At 36.0% G+C, this 17,171-nt stretch overlaps 2 protein-coding genes across 7 annotated transcripts; one reads left to right on the top strand and one right to left on the bottom strand.

Annotated features, from left to right (window-relative positions):
• The first annotated feature begins 3,602 nt into the window (after positions 1–3,602).
• Positions 3,603–5,116, top strand: LOC126669147 (probable sarcosine oxidase). Its single transcript, XM_050362520.2, has one exon. The coding sequence runs from the start codon at positions 3,762–3,764 to the stop codon at positions 4,989–4,991; it is 1,230 nt and encodes a 409-aa protein (XP_050218477.1). The 5' UTR covers positions 3,603–3,761; the 3' UTR covers positions 4,992–5,116.
• Positions 5,117–5,345: 229 nt separating this feature from the next.
• On the bottom strand, positions 5,346–16,558 carry LOC126669146 (uncharacterized). Of its 6 annotated transcripts, none has more exons than XM_050362515.2 (10): positions 16,321–16,557; positions 15,879–16,022; positions 14,856–15,384; positions 8,950–14,726; positions 7,867–8,740; positions 7,101–7,768; positions 6,671–6,812; positions 6,491–6,572; positions 6,284–6,398; positions 5,346–5,688 (listed from the first exon to the last, which is right to left on the bottom strand). In XM_050362515.2, the coding sequence occupies exons 2-9, from the start codon at positions 15,927–15,929 to the stop codon at positions 6,296–6,298; spliced, it is 8,226 nt and encodes a 2,741-aa protein (XP_050218472.1). In that variant the 5' UTR covers positions 15,930–16,022; positions 16,321–16,557; the 3' UTR covers positions 5,346–5,688; positions 6,284–6,295. The 6 variants fall into 6 exon arrangements, with proteins under 6 accessions (XP_050218472.1, XP_050218473.1, XP_050218474.1 ...); XM_050362516.2 differs by having other exon boundaries at positions 8,950–14,715; positions 14,860–15,384; XM_050362517.2 differs by having other exon boundaries at positions 8,950–14,715; positions 14,869–15,384.
• Between the last annotated feature and the right edge of the window lie 613 nt (positions 16,559–17,171).

Here is a 17,171-nt window from a genome sequence, read left to right as displayed (position 1 = left end):
AAATTATTTTTATTAAAATTGTAACTAAAACATGAATTATATTTATTTGACTCGTTACATATATATAAATATATATTACATATAATATTTAATTTTACAAAGATAATACAGAAAAAATAAGAGTTTTATTTCAACAAAAATAACACACAAAAAAATATTTAATTGAAATTTATACGTATAAAGATATTTAACGTATTTTAGACACAATTATTAAAAAGAAAATTTTGGACACATATAGCAGTAGGACTTTGTTGATCTTTCTTTTAGAATACTTGTATAAAAATTAGACTTTTTTTATTACAAATATAAACTGCCATTCAATATAAAAAATGTTATTAAGTTTAAATTTGTATTAAAGTTAAACTCTTGCTATTATTTAACATATTATTCTGCTATCTTTTTATTATCGTTTTAGGTAGTTAAAATTGTATTGAAGTTAATCTCCTAGTATTTATTATCAATAAATTATTTCAATAATAAAAATTAATAAATTTTGAATTAAACTCTCATTTGCTATTTTTTTATTAAAATTAGATTTGTATTTAATTTTATAATATTTTTACTTTTATATATATATATATATATATATATATATATTAAACACTTGATAAAATGGCAATTACCCATTAGGCAAGTGGCCTTTTCCAAAACGTTTTTAATCATGATAATGATATATTATTAATAAAACACTAACGATAATTTTAGATAATTCTAGCACCTATTTTAATGTGTAGATCTTATCCTTATTTATATTTCCTTGTTAACATTAACTTCTTAATTAATTTATACACTCAGTGTGTCATTATTATTATAATTCTTTGACTTAGGTTTAAGACCTCTTTTATAATTAATTTATTTGTGTTTTAACACTTTTCTGTGGCCTTAAAAAAATTATATATTTTAAGTTTAATGAATTATTATAAATTATTTTTATTAAAATTGTAACTAAAACATGAATTATATTTATTTGACTCGTTACATATATATAAATATATATTACATATAATATTTAATTTTACAAAGATAATACAGAAAAAATAAGAGTTTTATTTCAACAAAAATAACACACAAAAAAAAGAATTTAATTGAAATTTATACGTATAAAGATATTTAACGTACTTTAGACACAATTATTAAAAAGAAAATTTTGGACACATATAGCAGTAGGACTTTGTTGATCTTTCTTTTAGAATACTTGTATAAAAATTAGACTTTTTTTATTACAAATATAAACTGTCATTCAATATAAAAAATGTTATTAAGTTTAAATTTGTATTAAAGTTAAACTCTTGCTATTATTTAACATATTATTCTGCTATCTTTTTATTATCGTTTTAGGTAGTTAAAATTGTATTGAAGTTAAACTCCTAGTATTTATTATCAATAAATTATTTCAATAATAAAAATGAATAAATTTTGAATTAAACTCTCATTTGCTATTTTTTTATTAAAATTAGATTTGTATTTAATTTTATATTTTTTTTACTTATATATATATATATATATATATATATATATTAAACACTTGATAAAATGGCAATTACCCATTAGGCAAGTGGCCTTTTATAATTAATTTATTTGTGTTTTAACACTTTTCTGTGGCCTTAAAAAAATTATCCATGGCCTTAACATCATCCCGAAAAAAACAAAACAATGAATATGATTCGTTTTGAATTATAGTTGTTTATCACTTCGTAAATGTTTTAGATATTATCTATAACTTAGTTAGAGTTATATTTATAGCCAACTTCTTTATTAAAATCTCATATGCTTTTAACTTCGTAAATAGTTTAGTTATTGAAGGTTAATGTAGTAATTTTGCTTGTCCCCCCTTGACTCTTATAGTATAGTTATAGATAGATTATAGATAGATATGTTTATGAATAAAAGACAAGTATATATTTCACCTCTTTTAATAACTTATTATACTTTTAACATTTTAAAGTTACACTTTTTTTTTGAAATCAGTTACACTTTTTACTTAATCAGTTAAATTATTTTAATCTTTTATTTACAAATTTACTAAAAATGAAAGAGTTGTGGTTTGGAAACAACATGTGTTGGTCTAGCGGCGGCGGCCGGCTGCCGAAATTTGCCAAATATTTTAGTTGATAGGTAGTGTGGACCATGGCGGTTAGGGGGGATACTGAATGTTGAGCAATTGACTATTGACTATTGACCATTTATCAAATATTAACATCAAGTATATCTATAATCATAAAAAAATAAATTATATATATGGATTTTAAGTAGATTTAAGGTGAACTTAAAATATAAATTATTCACTTGAACACAAAAATATAAAATTCAATATAACCAACTTCATATCTACTATCGGAATGCATTAGACTCGCGTTAAATTTTAATTTTGATCTAATTTGAATGTTACACCAAACAATTAGCGACTGCAGACTCCGACGGTGGTTTTTTGTGGTTTCTAAATTTGATATTCTTATAAATATATTTTTTCCTGGAGAGTTCGGGAGCAGTGACGGACCTAGACATAAATTTTTGGAGGGGCCAACTCGGTGGCGTGTCATACGTCCATTTTGGTCGGAATAGATGGGAGATCCAAATTTCTTTAAAAATTAAGTTTCGATTCCATGCTCCGTCTTAATTAGTGTGGAAAAAATTGTCGATTTAGATTTTTTCTTACAATTTATTTTTCCAACAATATTTTATGTCTATAAGGCCCAGCTAAATCATTATGTATATATTTTAACATATTTTATAACATTAAATTTTATGTAGTTTAAAATCATATTTTATGACACCAGGTCAACATTGTATATAAAAAAAATTAAAATTGATATATAAATCAGATAAAAAATTAATAGCAAGTCAGTAAAAATAAAATTGAGATCCATAAATAAATATACAAATAAAAAAAATATATCCATATAACTATAAATCTTTTATCAGTTAAAAATCTATAGAAGTGTCATTTTTTAATATTTGTATAAGAACAAGAACAAAAATAAATAAAATAGCCAGAAGCTAAAATCTTCATAAAATGGCCTAGTTCACAATTTTTTTCAAGTGAGGTGCCCATGGCCACCCCAGGTGATAGTGACGGTCCGTCACTGTTCGGGAGTAACTTTGAGATATGATTTTAAATTTTTTAAAATAAATGATGAATCCCTATAAATAAATATATAATTTAGTTATGTAGATATTTTTACATATAAATAAAATATGCATATGTACGTAGATGTAAATAATATTTACAAATATAACTTAATAGTATTAATTACACGATATATGAATAATTTTTATTAAGATTTAGCTTAACGATATGAAATGTTATTTTTATTTTATTTCTCAAAAATATTAATATAATTTAACTTTTTTTATCAAATACTCTAAGTTAATTATTAGCGAGGCTAACGGGAATTAATAACTATTCTTTAAATCATTTTTGAACAAGCGAAACAACTATCCGGGGGAGAACCAAACTCAATCACGTAAACTCCTACATATAATAATTGATCATTGTTTTGGACCTATAGCAAACACGCATGCTCCGTCAGCAACATATAATAAAACAAAGGGAAGCCACGCGATTGGATAATTTATTTGCTGGTGAATGCCAACCAAGTAGTGCACTTGAAAATAAAGATTCTTAATAAGTTGCTTTTGATTCGACATAACCCCTATAAAACACACCCTCGGTTTCAACACATATCAGTTTATCACCATTTCTCCGAATTAAAATCAATATCCACATTTGATTACTACACACACAGGCAGAGAAACCAAACATGGAATATTCCGGCGATGAATTTGATGCAATAGTGATCGGTGGGGGTACCATGGGCAGTGCCACTGCCTATGAGCTAGCCAAACGAGGCCAAAAAACACTTGTGCTGGAACAATATGATTTCTTGCACCACCGCGGCTCATCTCATGGCGAGTCACGCACCATCCGGGCCACCTATCCGGAGGATTATTACTGCGCCATGGCCATAGAGTCCTACAAGCTTTGGGAGGAAGCAGAGTCCGAGATGGGCTTCAAAGTCTATTACAAAGCTCGGCAGTTCGATATGGGTCCTTCTGATGACAAGACTCTTCTTTCCATCATCTCTAGCTGCAACAAAAATTCAGTTTCTTGTCAAATTCTTGACAGTCAACAGGTGGCTGAGAAATTCTCCGGCAGGATAAACATACCGGAGAATTGGATCGGTGTATCGACCGAGTTCGGTGGAATAATAAAACCCACAAAAGCAGTGGCCATGTTTCAATCACTTGCAATAAGAAACGGAGCAGTTTTAAGAGACAACATGGAAGTGATTAGCCTGGTCCGGGATGAAGCAAAAGGCGGATTAAGGCTGTTAACTGCAAATGGTGAAAAGTTTTGGGGTAAAAAATGTATTATTACAGCTGGGGCATGGGCTAAAAAGTTAGTCAAAACAGTGAGTGGGATTGAATTACCTATACAGCCGTTAGAAACTGCGGTGTGCTACTGGAGGATCAAGGAAGGACACGAAGCAGAGTTTAGTATAAGTGGAGAATTTCCAACATTTAGTAGCTATGGTCAGCCTTGTGTGTACGGTACACCATCTTTGGAGTTCCCGGGATTGATCAAGATCGCTGTGCACGACGGACGTGAGTGTGACCCGGATAAAAGGGTGTGGGGAGCAGTTTCTTCATTGGATTCTTTGAAGAAATGGATTCAAGAGACATTTTCGGGACTTGTTGATAATAGTGAGCCGGTTGCCACTCAGTTGTGTATGTATTCAATGACTCCGGACGAAGATTATGTGATAGATTTCCTTAACGGAGAGTTTGAGAAAGATGTGGTGATTGGAGGTGGATTTTCCGGTCATGGGTTCAAGATGACTCCAATTGTCGGTAGGATTTTGGCGGATCTAGCACTTCATGGGGAGACAAAGGCAGTGGATGTGAAACATTTTAGCATACAAAGATTTAAAGACAATCCTCGCGGAAATCTGGAAAACCATGAAGTCGGATCTTCTTCCAATCATAAGTAGATGAGCTATGTGATCCCACTTCCTGTGTATTTCCAATCATAAGTAGATGAACTATGTTATGCCACTTTCATGTAGAGCAAGAAAAACTGCTGCTCATAATTTCATCAGATGCCAATCTTTAACCAGCGCTCGACTACAGCAGAGAACTATTACTGCCAAACTATATGTCAAGGAATGCAGTGTTCGTTTAGGATGCGCACATTTTAATGCACGTCACTTGATAATCTTGTATTTCCAAAACCTACTTATCAAATGTGACACAGAGTATGAATGTAACCAATGTAAAAAAATTAATTTAGTTTGTAATCTAAAATCAACACACTACTTCCTGCTAACCTCGAGATCTGCCACATATACCAAATAAGTACAGATGAATTTTACGAGAAGACCCTATTCCTTTTCAGGCTTAAATAGAGATTCTGTAAAGAATGAAATCATCATGATACAACCTTCGGTTGGGTCTGAGTAAATAAATTCTGTAACTATGGCCTCGCTAACAGAGACAAAGGGTTTTCTATCTTATTGGTCGCAACCGAGCAATCTGGGATTTTTGATATAAAATGTTAATCTAACAAGTTGCTTGGTTGATGTAGAAACAATCGATCTGACCGCATATTTAATAAAGAGAACAAAAATTGATTTACAAGCAGGCCTGCAACCGTCAGAAGCATAATGTAGACCGGGAATATATAAGAACCTGAGTTGGAAACAAGAAAAATATTTAGTCAGTTTCCTGTGCCTAAGCATAACTGCTATTACACAGCTTTACAAGGTTACATGCAGCACATTCTCAGGCTAAAAGCATACAGAATAAACACATAATTGCTATTAAAAAAAAAAGCATGTCCAATAAAAACGACAAAATGATGCTCACCAAAATATTAAATTAAAAATGTACACTTCTTCATTTCTTGGTAAAGAAAAATCTACTTCATAGCTTCAAAGACAGTTATCCTGTACCAGGCAATATTCAGACACGGCATAAATAAATGACATGACATGAAATTAAGCGGGTTTTAATTTGGTGTAAAAAGGTTTGTATCATAAATGGCTCAAGCAATAAGTAAATATAACAATTGAGTGAGCATTACGCTCAGAGAGTCAGAGACCAATTCAACATACAAAAGGAAAGCAGCGGTAAGAAAGGATTGAAAGAGAGGAAAATACAAGTCTGGATAGGATAATCTACCAAAATACATGTAAATTTATACAAAAGAGAAGCATGCCTATTATATTCCAAGTTGAACTGATTAGCACCAACACAATAAGAAGAGAAAGAAATAATCACTAACCAGCTTGGCTTGTCACACCACAAAAGTTGCAAGCAGGACATGCAATATTGCCCAGTAAATCATAATACCAAGCCTTAAAGCAGGTTGTCGCATTAGTGCCCTATCACAGGAAACCCTGTATATTCCATAAATTAGACAAATATTACACTCAAGAAGCCTAGTATAAGCTTTAGATTAATACAGTACAAAGACAAACAGAGTGCCTACCATAGACCATCTATCATGTCAGTTACAGGTCTTGTAAATTTTGGCACAATTCTTGATGACGTAAGTGACTTGAAACCATGAACTGTAGAGACAAGGAAAAGAATCGCAAAGCTGTTATTATCTACAAGCAAACTTACCAGAGAAAAACAAAACACAAATGATGGGTCAAGTTTAGACTACCTTTATCATCATCTTCATCCTCTAGTCTACTAGTGCCACCAGAATCCATGTCGATAGAAATAGCAACTTGATCGTTGTTGGGTTTGCGTAAACTGCGTACTTGAGACTTCGTAGACAGCCCAGGTACTGCCCATTTGTTTATCTGCACAAAGTACACAGTTAAGAAATTGTTGCCACAATAATTTGTGTTCCTTGAGATTTTTACTGCTTTTACTTCCCTTTGCTATGTGGAACAGATCAGAGAGAAAATTGGAAAAAATATAGGTGCATATGAAGAGAGACGTGTGGACAGATGCTAGATGATCATGTCATTCTTGTGTATGATCATGGTAAAAAAATTACTAATTAAATTTGATGGCATTATACAGGAAGAAGTCATTTTCATACTGTTGTAAAGAGCGTTAATAGTACATATCTTTTAATAACTCACCACAGGTTCAACTTCCACAATTTCAGAGCTTGAACTAGTTGGCTGCCCCAATTCTCCAGTAACTGCAAGCATATTTATTTGGGATTCTTTCTCACGCAAAGATTTCTCAAGACTTCGTTCTCTGCGCGTTAAATCCTCTACTTTACTCATTTCCATTTGCAATAACCCATCACTGCTTTGAGCTGATACCCGTAAGTCCTCTAGTTCAGACAAAATTGAAGTTATTTTTTTCTGAATAACTTCTTTGCATTCATGAACCTGACTGCTATCATGAAGATCAACATCCAGAGAAACTACTGTGCCTAACCATGTCAATAACTGATAAATCTCATCTGAATTTCTCCTAATGTTTGTCTGAGATGCAAGAAGAGCATCACTTGTACATCTAGTGACCTCTTGTCTTAAGAAAGAGATCTCACTATCGCGATCTTGCAGCTGTGCTTGAAGATTTTCAACCTCCACAAGGAGACTTTCAGAAAAATGATGAAGCTCGTCAAACTTGCTCACAGTAATGGACAGCTTTTTTACAGCCTTCCCTCTAGAAGCTTCAAGGTTTTCAATATCCAAATTCTTCTGCTGCACAATTTTTTCCAATTCCTCAACTCTTCTCGTTAAATCTTCCATCTGAACCTCCTCCTCATCAAGAGCTTGCATAAGGGCTTCAATTTCTGCAACCACCAATATGGGCAGTGAATAATTGAATTTAGACTTTAAACACTAACATTTAGCATTTAGAAAAGAATCTTTCAAAATTGAAAAATCTAACCTAGGTTTTTGGCAGAAAGAGTATCCGTCAGCAACTTGACTTTCTCCTGTAACTCAGCTAAGATGGTTTGCTGATCCTGAAGTTCTTCGACTCTGTATTCCAATAATTTTTTCTCATCTGTCATCATTTCAAGCTTTTTCTCCAAATCGTTCACGCGAGATTTTGTGGATTTCAAATCAAGGGAGTAGCTTGTTGAAGTAGCTTCGGCTTGCTTAATTTGACCAACAAGATCCTTGCAAATCCTCTCTCTCTGAATGTCCTTCTCCTGGAGCTCCTTCTGCAGATTTGAGATTGTGTCTTTCATTTCCTTGGTATGGCCCTCTATAGTCTCACTTTTCGAGCTAGCAAACGTATTCACAGCCAATAGCAGTTTCTCTGCCATATCCCTGACATGTTCCTCGGACGAAAAACTACTCTCTCCACCATAAGAATATCCACCATCACCAAGTCTTGCTGGCTTCAACTTCAATCCCTGATCTCTGACAGTCACAAAATTTGCAACTTCTACTCCTGTGTTTTCAATTTCAATGAGAGAACTGGAGCAGGCTTCATAAAGCAAAGAGCCATTCCTGCGCAGCGCAGCAATTTCCATGTCCTTTTCCATTGCAACTGATTCTTTAAGTTTGAGATCTCTTTGAACGGTCTCAAATGACTCTTTTTGGGAAGTGATGCCTATTTGAATGGATCCCATTAACTTGGAAACATAGTTGGCTTGTTGGTGAAATGTCTCTGAGTGCTCATGTAACATCACTTTAGTGGCACCGATTTCTTTAACGAGTTCTTGCAAAGAGCTACATACTTCAGTAAAGTTGTCATTATCAAAACGGTCTGGCATATTTGTTTTTGATGAAAAACCCATACTCATGAAGTTCATCTGAGAAGGAAAGCTCAAATTAGATGAAACATAACAGTTGGAGGAAAAAATTAAGGCTCTGGCTCCTGACTCATGAGCAAGTAACACATGCAATCAGATAAATACTAAAAAATACCAAAACAAAGCTAGTCTTTGATTCAATAGTGTGTGTCTGATTAATATAAGGAACTATAAATGAGCACACAAAGAATAAATAACATAAAATTTACCTTGTTTTCCTGATTGTCATCAGATGCACCAAAAAGAGGCACATGAACCTCAATATCGGTCCCTACATTCTGAAGGCACGATTTCATCCCAGACTTGAGGTTTTGCATAAATTCCAGCTCTTTAGAGGAAACACCAGCAACTAAATCAGGGATATTAGAAAAGCTTTTCCTAAGGTCATTTGCAGCAGAATATAACAAGTCAAGTTCATAATCTCGTTTCTTTTTATCCTCAATGTGAACCAAGGATGACTTTTCAAGACGTGAAAGAGCATCAGATTTGGCAGCCTCTGCTAAATCCTTATCCTCGGAGAATTGCACAAGTTCCGCAGTGACTTTGGATAGCTCCTCTTGGAGGTTGTCATTCCTGTCTTGAACCTCATTGAGTTCTGCAAGCAGCAGCTCTGCCGCTCTTCTAGACTTTCTAGACTCTTCCTCGGAGAAAGCCACAGCAGCGGGCATATCACGACATAATTTCGCAATGTGTTCCAGCTTCTTCATAGGATCACCCTTATAAGTTTCACTACCAAGGTCGATACCTTCTAGAGCATTCAAAATCATGGAAAGAATATGCTCTTTCCCTTGCAAAACGTTGTCATTTTCAACCAACCGATTCCTCAAGAGCAAATTCTCGGACTCAAGGGATTCTAACCTGTCAGATAAACTAGTTAAGTCTCTTACTTTCAGTTCATAGTCTGCAAGAGCATTTTCACGGTGCTTGATCTCAGATCTCAAGTACTCCAACTCAGTACTTAACTCTTCTGTTGTTTTTTTTAGACTATCACGTAACTGAACCAAGGACTTCCCTTTTTTCACTGCAACATTCAACTTCTCTCTTAAAGAAGCAGACTTCTGCTCCTCTTGATTAAGAAGCCCTTGTAACTCTACTTTTTTCCTTTCAAGTTCTTCAACTTCACAAACCAAAGCCTGTTGCTTCTGCAAATATCTATCTTTTTCCTCTCTCACATATACTAGCTCACTCATAGTCTCATCCAGCTTTTTCTTCAGAACATCCATGTTTAACTCATCACTATCCACGGCATCTTTCCCAACAACGGCTACATCATATTCCACATCCAGGATACCTTTAGTCCTCTCTTCACTGTTATTGGTTTCAGCTTCTCTAGCATTCTGGTGAGCAACAAAATTAGTACTGTATTTCTCTATAAGCTTCTTCAGTAATTCTTCCAAGCATCCAATACCATCTTCACCAGAATTCAAATATCCCATAGCAGGATCCTTCAGTGCATCACAAACTAAATCTTGCAGCCTGCGTATCTCCCCATTAATTCTCTGAATATGCTTCTCATTCCCAAGCTCCTGAACCAGTTTCTCCCGCAAACCAGTAACCTCATTCTGCAGCTTTTCATTGTCAGAAGCATATTGAACCAGATTTGCTGAAAGTTTATCATGGTCGCCATTTAGAATCTCCAATCTTTCAGACAGGTTCTCTCTCTCATTAATAACTGCTTGAATATTCATCTCAAGATCAGATACTCTCTTCTGGGACTCCTCCAACTCAGAATTAATGCAAGATATTTTCTCTGTAGACTCATCCAAATCTGCAGTAAGTGATTCACAATGGTTTTTAAATTTGTCAAGATTAAGCAACAGAGAATTCCTATCATTAGTAGCCTCTGAAAATGCATTTCCAAGCCACTCAATCCTATCCTCAGGTTCCACAGTCTGTAAGTGTGCAGGCATATGGATCCTGTTCAAAAGTTCTTCCCATCTCTGCACCAACTGATTTCTTTCCATCAATGACTGTTCCAGCATTTCATTTTGCTCAGCCAACCCATAAAACTTTCCTTGTAGATCCTCATATTTCCTTCTCAAGTCCTCCCCTGAATTTGAGTTTGGCTGTACATCCTCCTTCCAGGAATCCATGACATCAATACCAGCGTCAGAATATGAACCACCCACAGAACTCTTATGTTCCCATTCAGTCGGAGGCAAAGAGTTTCCAGTTGCCGACCTAGCTAGCCAATCAACCTTCTCAATTATATTTCTTGAATGAAAATTCTCGGGCAAATCTAGATCTTCGAAAATCTCTTCTATCCTTTGGAGCACTGAATCTTTGTGAAGGAATGATTCTCTCAATGTAGTAGCAGAGTTGCGAATGTATGAAAGCTCAGACTCCAGAGCCTCCACGCGCTCACCTGCCTCTGAATAGACCTTCAATTTACTTTCTTGCTCATGCAGTGTGGCATCTTTCAATTGCAATTCTCGTGAGCATCTTTCCAATTCACTAGATGTCTCTGACAAGGACTTTTTGAGATTATCACGCTGAATTACCAGCCCTTTCCCCTTGGCAACAGCAATGCTAAGCTTCTCTCTAAGTGAAGACACCTTCTGTTCTGACTGTTCCAGTTCACCAACTTTCTCCTGCAAATCCGTTTGCACATGGGAAAGAGCATCCTCAACTTGACTTACATGTTCCTTAAGTAGAAGAATTTCAGTTTCATACTGAAGTTTCAGGGCAGTCAACTGACTTATTTTTTCCCTAATTTCTGTAAATTCCTCCATATCTGAACCAACCAGGTTCCTAGATGAGTTAACTTGTTCATCAGCCTCCTTACATTTGCGAACAAGTGAAGAAATGAGTGCCTCCAGACGCGAAACAGGCAACCTGTCTGTGTCGACCTTATCATCTTCAAGTTTAACTACACCCTCCAAAGATTCTATCAAGTCTTCAATGGTACTTAACTCAGCACTTTTTCTGTTCACTTCCTCCACATCCTTTGCTATATTCACCAAGTCCAAATTAAGCTTCCTGTTAACAGAATGCAGCTGCAGCCTCTCGGCCAGAACATTCTCCAATTGTACCAGAAGAACTTTAAACAAATTGTAGTCTGCAGGAGCAGGCAATTTCTCATCTTGAATAACAATCTCTGTGTCGCCCAAGGAGCCACATGAATCTATAACTAATTTCTTAAGTTCACAATATAGTCTATCCAATGTAACAGTACTTGAATCATTCTTTTTGAGTAATAGATTACACTTCTCATTCACTTCATTGAATAAATTAAAGGTTGCTTCATTTTCTGAACGAGCCACTTCAAGCTTCTCCTTCAGGTCCCCAATGGTCTTAACAGCTAAATTAACAGAAAAAGTAGCATGGCTAATTATGTCCATAGAACCATCCCCATCATTATCAGTATGAGGTCCAGTAGTCTCATCGAGCAACTTTAATGCTTCAATAATTTGGGCAATAGTAAAATTCCACTCCTGCTCTGCGATCCCTTCTCTATCAACCACTGCCTTCTGAAAATTTTCTAATTGACCACGAAGTGCAGAAGCCAACTCATCTGAACTTAGCTGTAAATCAAGCAGCTGATTCTGAAATTCATCAATCTTTAACTCTCGCACAGACAAATTTTCACTAAGCACACTGTTTTCTGCTTTCAGATTGCTATTCTGTTGCTTCATGGTTTCATAGAGACATTCGAGCTCATAATTCTTTTCTTTAACATCAGAAAAATGTTGCTTTACTGCTTCGTAAAGAACGACAAATTCAATGTTTGTAGCTTCCAAATTATTGGTGTATTCCTCCATGGCTTCAATCTGAAACTTAAGCTCCTTAATTGTGACACTAGCAGCGCTTCTACTCTCTAGTTCTGCCTTAAATAACAAGCTGGCATTTGCAGCATCTGATGTTAACTGCATAAGTATGGTCTTCAAATCTCCTGCACACTCTTTACTTGATGAAAATGGATCTTCTGCTGGAGATTGATCCTCAGCCATGGCTGTACTCTCAGCCTCGTGCTCTTCAGAATGCGACTTTGACTCAAAAGCTTGAATCAGTTTTGACACTGGTGGAGCTGCCACTTTACTACCAGATCTGTTCAACAATCCTGCATGAGAATTAGCCCCTTCAATTGCCTTCTCAAGTTTTCGCAAAATCTTTTCTGCCTCCTCCAGTCGACCTTTGAAGGCTACAAACCCCAAAGATTCATCTAAGACTTCCATCTGAAATGATTCAGGTGGTGGGCCTCCTGAAAGAGCATTATACAGGGACTTTCCTGGCAAAGAAGCAGCAATTCCAGCATCTTGCTTTCCATCCCTTTTGTGTAACAGTTCATCAACAGATTCAATCTCATAGAACCTGTTGTGTATGTCCAAAGGTCGAACTTCATTAATTGATAATCTTTTGGCTTGCACATCGTCAGATTCTCTCATCATAGTTTTAAGTACTTCTAAACTACTTTTAAGAAATATGTTCTCCACAGTTAGCTGTTCAAGACACATTGTCACTTCTTCTATGTCAGCCTCTAACTGCATATGTTCCCTGTGATCTTTAGATAACTTCTGATTCAGAACAGCATTCTCAAATGAAAGTCTTTCCATCTCATTAACAGAATAATCTTTTTCCTCCTCAGATTCCTTTCCAGCCTCTGTTATTACAGCAAGCTCCACCCTTAAATTGACATTTTCAACCTGTAGAGCTTCCATTAAATCCTTGCAGTTAGACAATTGCTTAAATAGCTTCTCATTTTCAGTAGCAAGATACTCCTTCCGCTCTTCAAGCTTCTTGCACTCTTCTGTAACTGAAGCAAGAGTTCCACTTACTTCAGAACTTTCCACCTGTAAAGCTGCCACCAAGATATTGCAGTCAGATAACTCCTTCAACAACTTCTCATGCTCATTGAGACAAGCATTCTTTTCATTCACACGTTCCTTTCCCTCCTCAGTTAATAAAGCAATAGTCTGATGTAAGTTCTCATTTTCTGCATGTAGTGTCCCCATCAAACCCTTACAATTAGCCAACTCCTGCGACAGGTTCAGTAAATCTGATTGAGACCTTTCCAGACAGTTCTGCAACTCATTTTCTCTGGCAGCAACTTCCTCAACCTCAGTTTTAGCTGCATGAAACTGGAGTTGCAGCTCCTCTTTCCCATTCACAGTAGCCTTGAGTTCAGACCTGCAGGCTGCAAGCTCTTCAGCAAGACAATCGTACCGATCACGGGATTCACAAAGCGAAGCTTGAAGCACGGAAAAATCAGAGTCCAATTTCTGAAAATCGTGATCAAGCTCAGTATGCAAATCTGACTGTTCAGTGAGTTGCAAGTGCAGGATATCCTTTAAACAACTTGTCAAGAATAGTTCTTCTCTCAGTCTCTCCATCAAAACAGCAGAATTATGCTGCAGTGAGATCGAACTGGTGGTAGATTCTCTTGACAAAAGTAGCAGGTTATATTCATCTTCACTAAGCCCTTTGATCACCTCTATGAGCTGTGTGAAGGTGATTGCGCCCACATCACCAGGAGGGAATGCACTAGATTCAAAATTTGAACTTGGAATTTCAGTTAATAAAAAGTCTTTATGGCTTTTATCCACAAATACAAAAGGCTCCTCAGGCATTTCTTGCTGCTTACAAGCCTCCACATTTCTACCAACTTGGCTGCCTTCCTTGTTTTCTCCGAAATGAGCAGTCTCCGACAGAGTCTTGAAGTTTTCTAGACTAGATGGATCTATATTACCAACTTCCTCTGATTGATTTTCCACTTCATGGACACCGCCCAAGATTCCCTCTGCCGCTGAAGGAGACAAAGTAGAAGCCAAATGCCCATCTGACATGCCTATAGCACTAGCTGAGGCAGATTTATCATCTGCCCCATCATTTTGCTCAAGTTGAGAGGCTGAGTCCTTCAAATCTGCTCTTTCTGAAGCCGGAGTTCCAAAATTACTTTCATGCTCAGATCTCCCATCTTCTTCAAGTTCCAGGATTCGGTGTGCGCCAGAATGCTTCAAACCCAAACAATCAGCTTCCTGCATTGCCCCTACCCATCAACAAATGAGAATTTAATTATACATCAAATCCACACATTAGTTGCTCCAATTAGCACAACAAACATCCCCTAAAAGAGACAATATAACAGAAAATAGTATGGAGAGAAGAAGAGCACAACCTACATCTGTTACCTGATCACCAATTGCATGAATATCAAGGGAATCTCTTTGTGTCACAAAAGAACTGTCCTCCTCCCTATATCTGCTCTCCGGTTCGTCTATAGGAGTGCTGTCATCTCTGGTTTCCATTCTGGAAGGAGGAACAGAAACATCGATTCTTTCCCTGCGATTTGGGTTTGAGGAATCCATAACATCCTCATAGACTGCTGTTTCCTGATTTTCCATATTACTGCTATCATCCAATGCTGTTTCGGGCGTAATGGACATTGACAATGAGTCTACTGCCACAATATCAACATGAGAAGTCGCTAAGCTCTCAGTAGAATGAGATACTGAAGAGTCTAGAACTCCCATATCAGAATCCTTGGGGGATACCGCTTCAAGAACTTGAGGCGTTTCTGTTGAATTAGCAATGTTAGCAACTTCATCAGCATTAGGTTCCAGCTGCTCAGATTTGCTGAACTTTTTTGAAGATTTTGCATGACTACTACTGCCTTTACCATCCTTCTTCTGACGATATTGTTGAAGCTGAAAAGAGAAAGCTATATATTAAAGCCCAAACATTCAAACTAATTCTCTATTTGGTAATAACTAAGTGAGCAGAGAAAAAAACAAAACAAGGAAAACTAAGTGAGAACACGAGGTCCAGCTCAAATGGGCCTGGTGTAACAAATTAGTTAATTTTTCATTCTGAGAGAGCAATTGTAATACAGTAATTCATTCTCTATTCTTCTTGTCTCCAGTGACATCCTACTCTTACCTATCCTCATAACAAACTGAACAAGTGTAAACCTAACACTATAGTCAGAAATAGAAGGAGAAAAACAATAGAAAATGCAAAACATGTGTGTTAAACTACATCATGTTTCTTCTCCAGCTCTCAATAGCAACGAAAAGGCAACTAATAATCCAAAGTGTAGTCCACTTCAAATTTGAAGCACACTACAAAATAGAAACACTCACTCCAAAGTCCAATGCAATGGCAACAAATGTGCACCATAAAAGAAGTCGATAACAATTACCTTTTTACGACCAGCGGCGAGCATATCGGTACGGCTCTTATTCTTGTCCATCCGATTCACTCCGTTTATAAAACCTACACTATCTCCTACTCAATCAAATCCTTGTCATCCAACTCGCAACCTACCGTTTGATCCTTCCTCCCTCTGTTATAACATGACCAAACAGACAGTTAAATCATAAGCACAATAACGCATATAATACAATAACATTAATCTAAAACGAATTCCATCACATGATTCATATTCATTCCAGTGCCACAAATACTATAAGTCATTCAGTATGCTAATGTAACGGGAAAAAAACTGTAATATTTTCTCAGCAACCAAACAGACTACAGCTTACGAGGTGAACACTTTGTATGAATCTAAAATTGCAAGCAAATAACCCTAACTTCACAACAAAAACAAATTAAATAGATGGACGGAACAAATTAAAAAGTACCTTTAATTTCGGCGTCGATCAATTTGGTGATTGTATGGCCGGAGATTAGGTGACCGTCTGTTTGGTGTGCAATCAGCTCAGTTTGCGGGTGAAATTGAATAAATAAAATTGTGTAATGAGTATGTAGAAACCTTTTTTTTCCTATTTGTTTGTCTTAGATCTAACGCAAAGTTCGTTTTTCTCTTCTCTTTTCTTTCTTTTCTGCTGCCTGCTGGTGAAACGTCGATACAGTCAAAATGGGAGATTATAATTTTACTGTTTGGAAACGGTTGCGTTTTATTTTTACCTGTAAATGGATCTAGTTAAAAAACGGTTAGGACCCAGGTTGGGTCGTAGGGTCCATATTGTATACTTTGGCCTTAGCCTAAGTTTCCTTTGGAAAAACTTAGAGGAAATTAGGCTCTGCACTGTGTCATCCCATTTTAATTTGACTAATACGGTTTGTTTAGTCCGTGTTGACAAATACTTTAACACTTTGCAGATATAATTTTTATATTCTGAAATTACGGTTTCAATTTATTTTGCTCCATTGCTTAATTAATTAGATACATGAGAAGACGAGAACGCGCCGTTCTGGAAAACCAAAGAAGGAAGCAGGTCCATCGCTGCTAAAAGTAGAAGACTTAGAGGTTTTAGATCTGAGAGGATTTTGGTGAATGACGCACGATGAAATGGCGGTGGTGGTGCAAAGTTTGTTTCTTGAAAGTAAACAGGTGGTGGTGGCGGTGGAAACTGATTCAAAAACCTATTTACTTAATTTGATTATGTTTGTGAATGATGCAAGGGAGGAAGGGAAGTGTGGAAGATAATGAATTGTTCAGTTATCTTTTTTTCCTACCAAATATAAATAT

This window comes from Mercurialis annua, linkage group LG2 (genome assembly GCF_937616625.2).
Source record: "Mercurialis annua linkage group LG2, ddMerAnnu1.2, whole genome shotgun sequence".
NCBI lineage: Eukaryota > Viridiplantae > Streptophyta > Magnoliopsida > Malpighiales > Euphorbiaceae > Mercurialis > Mercurialis annua.
Note: the sequence above shows the minus strand (reverse complement) of the source record. Positions and strands in the feature narration are given on the sequence as shown.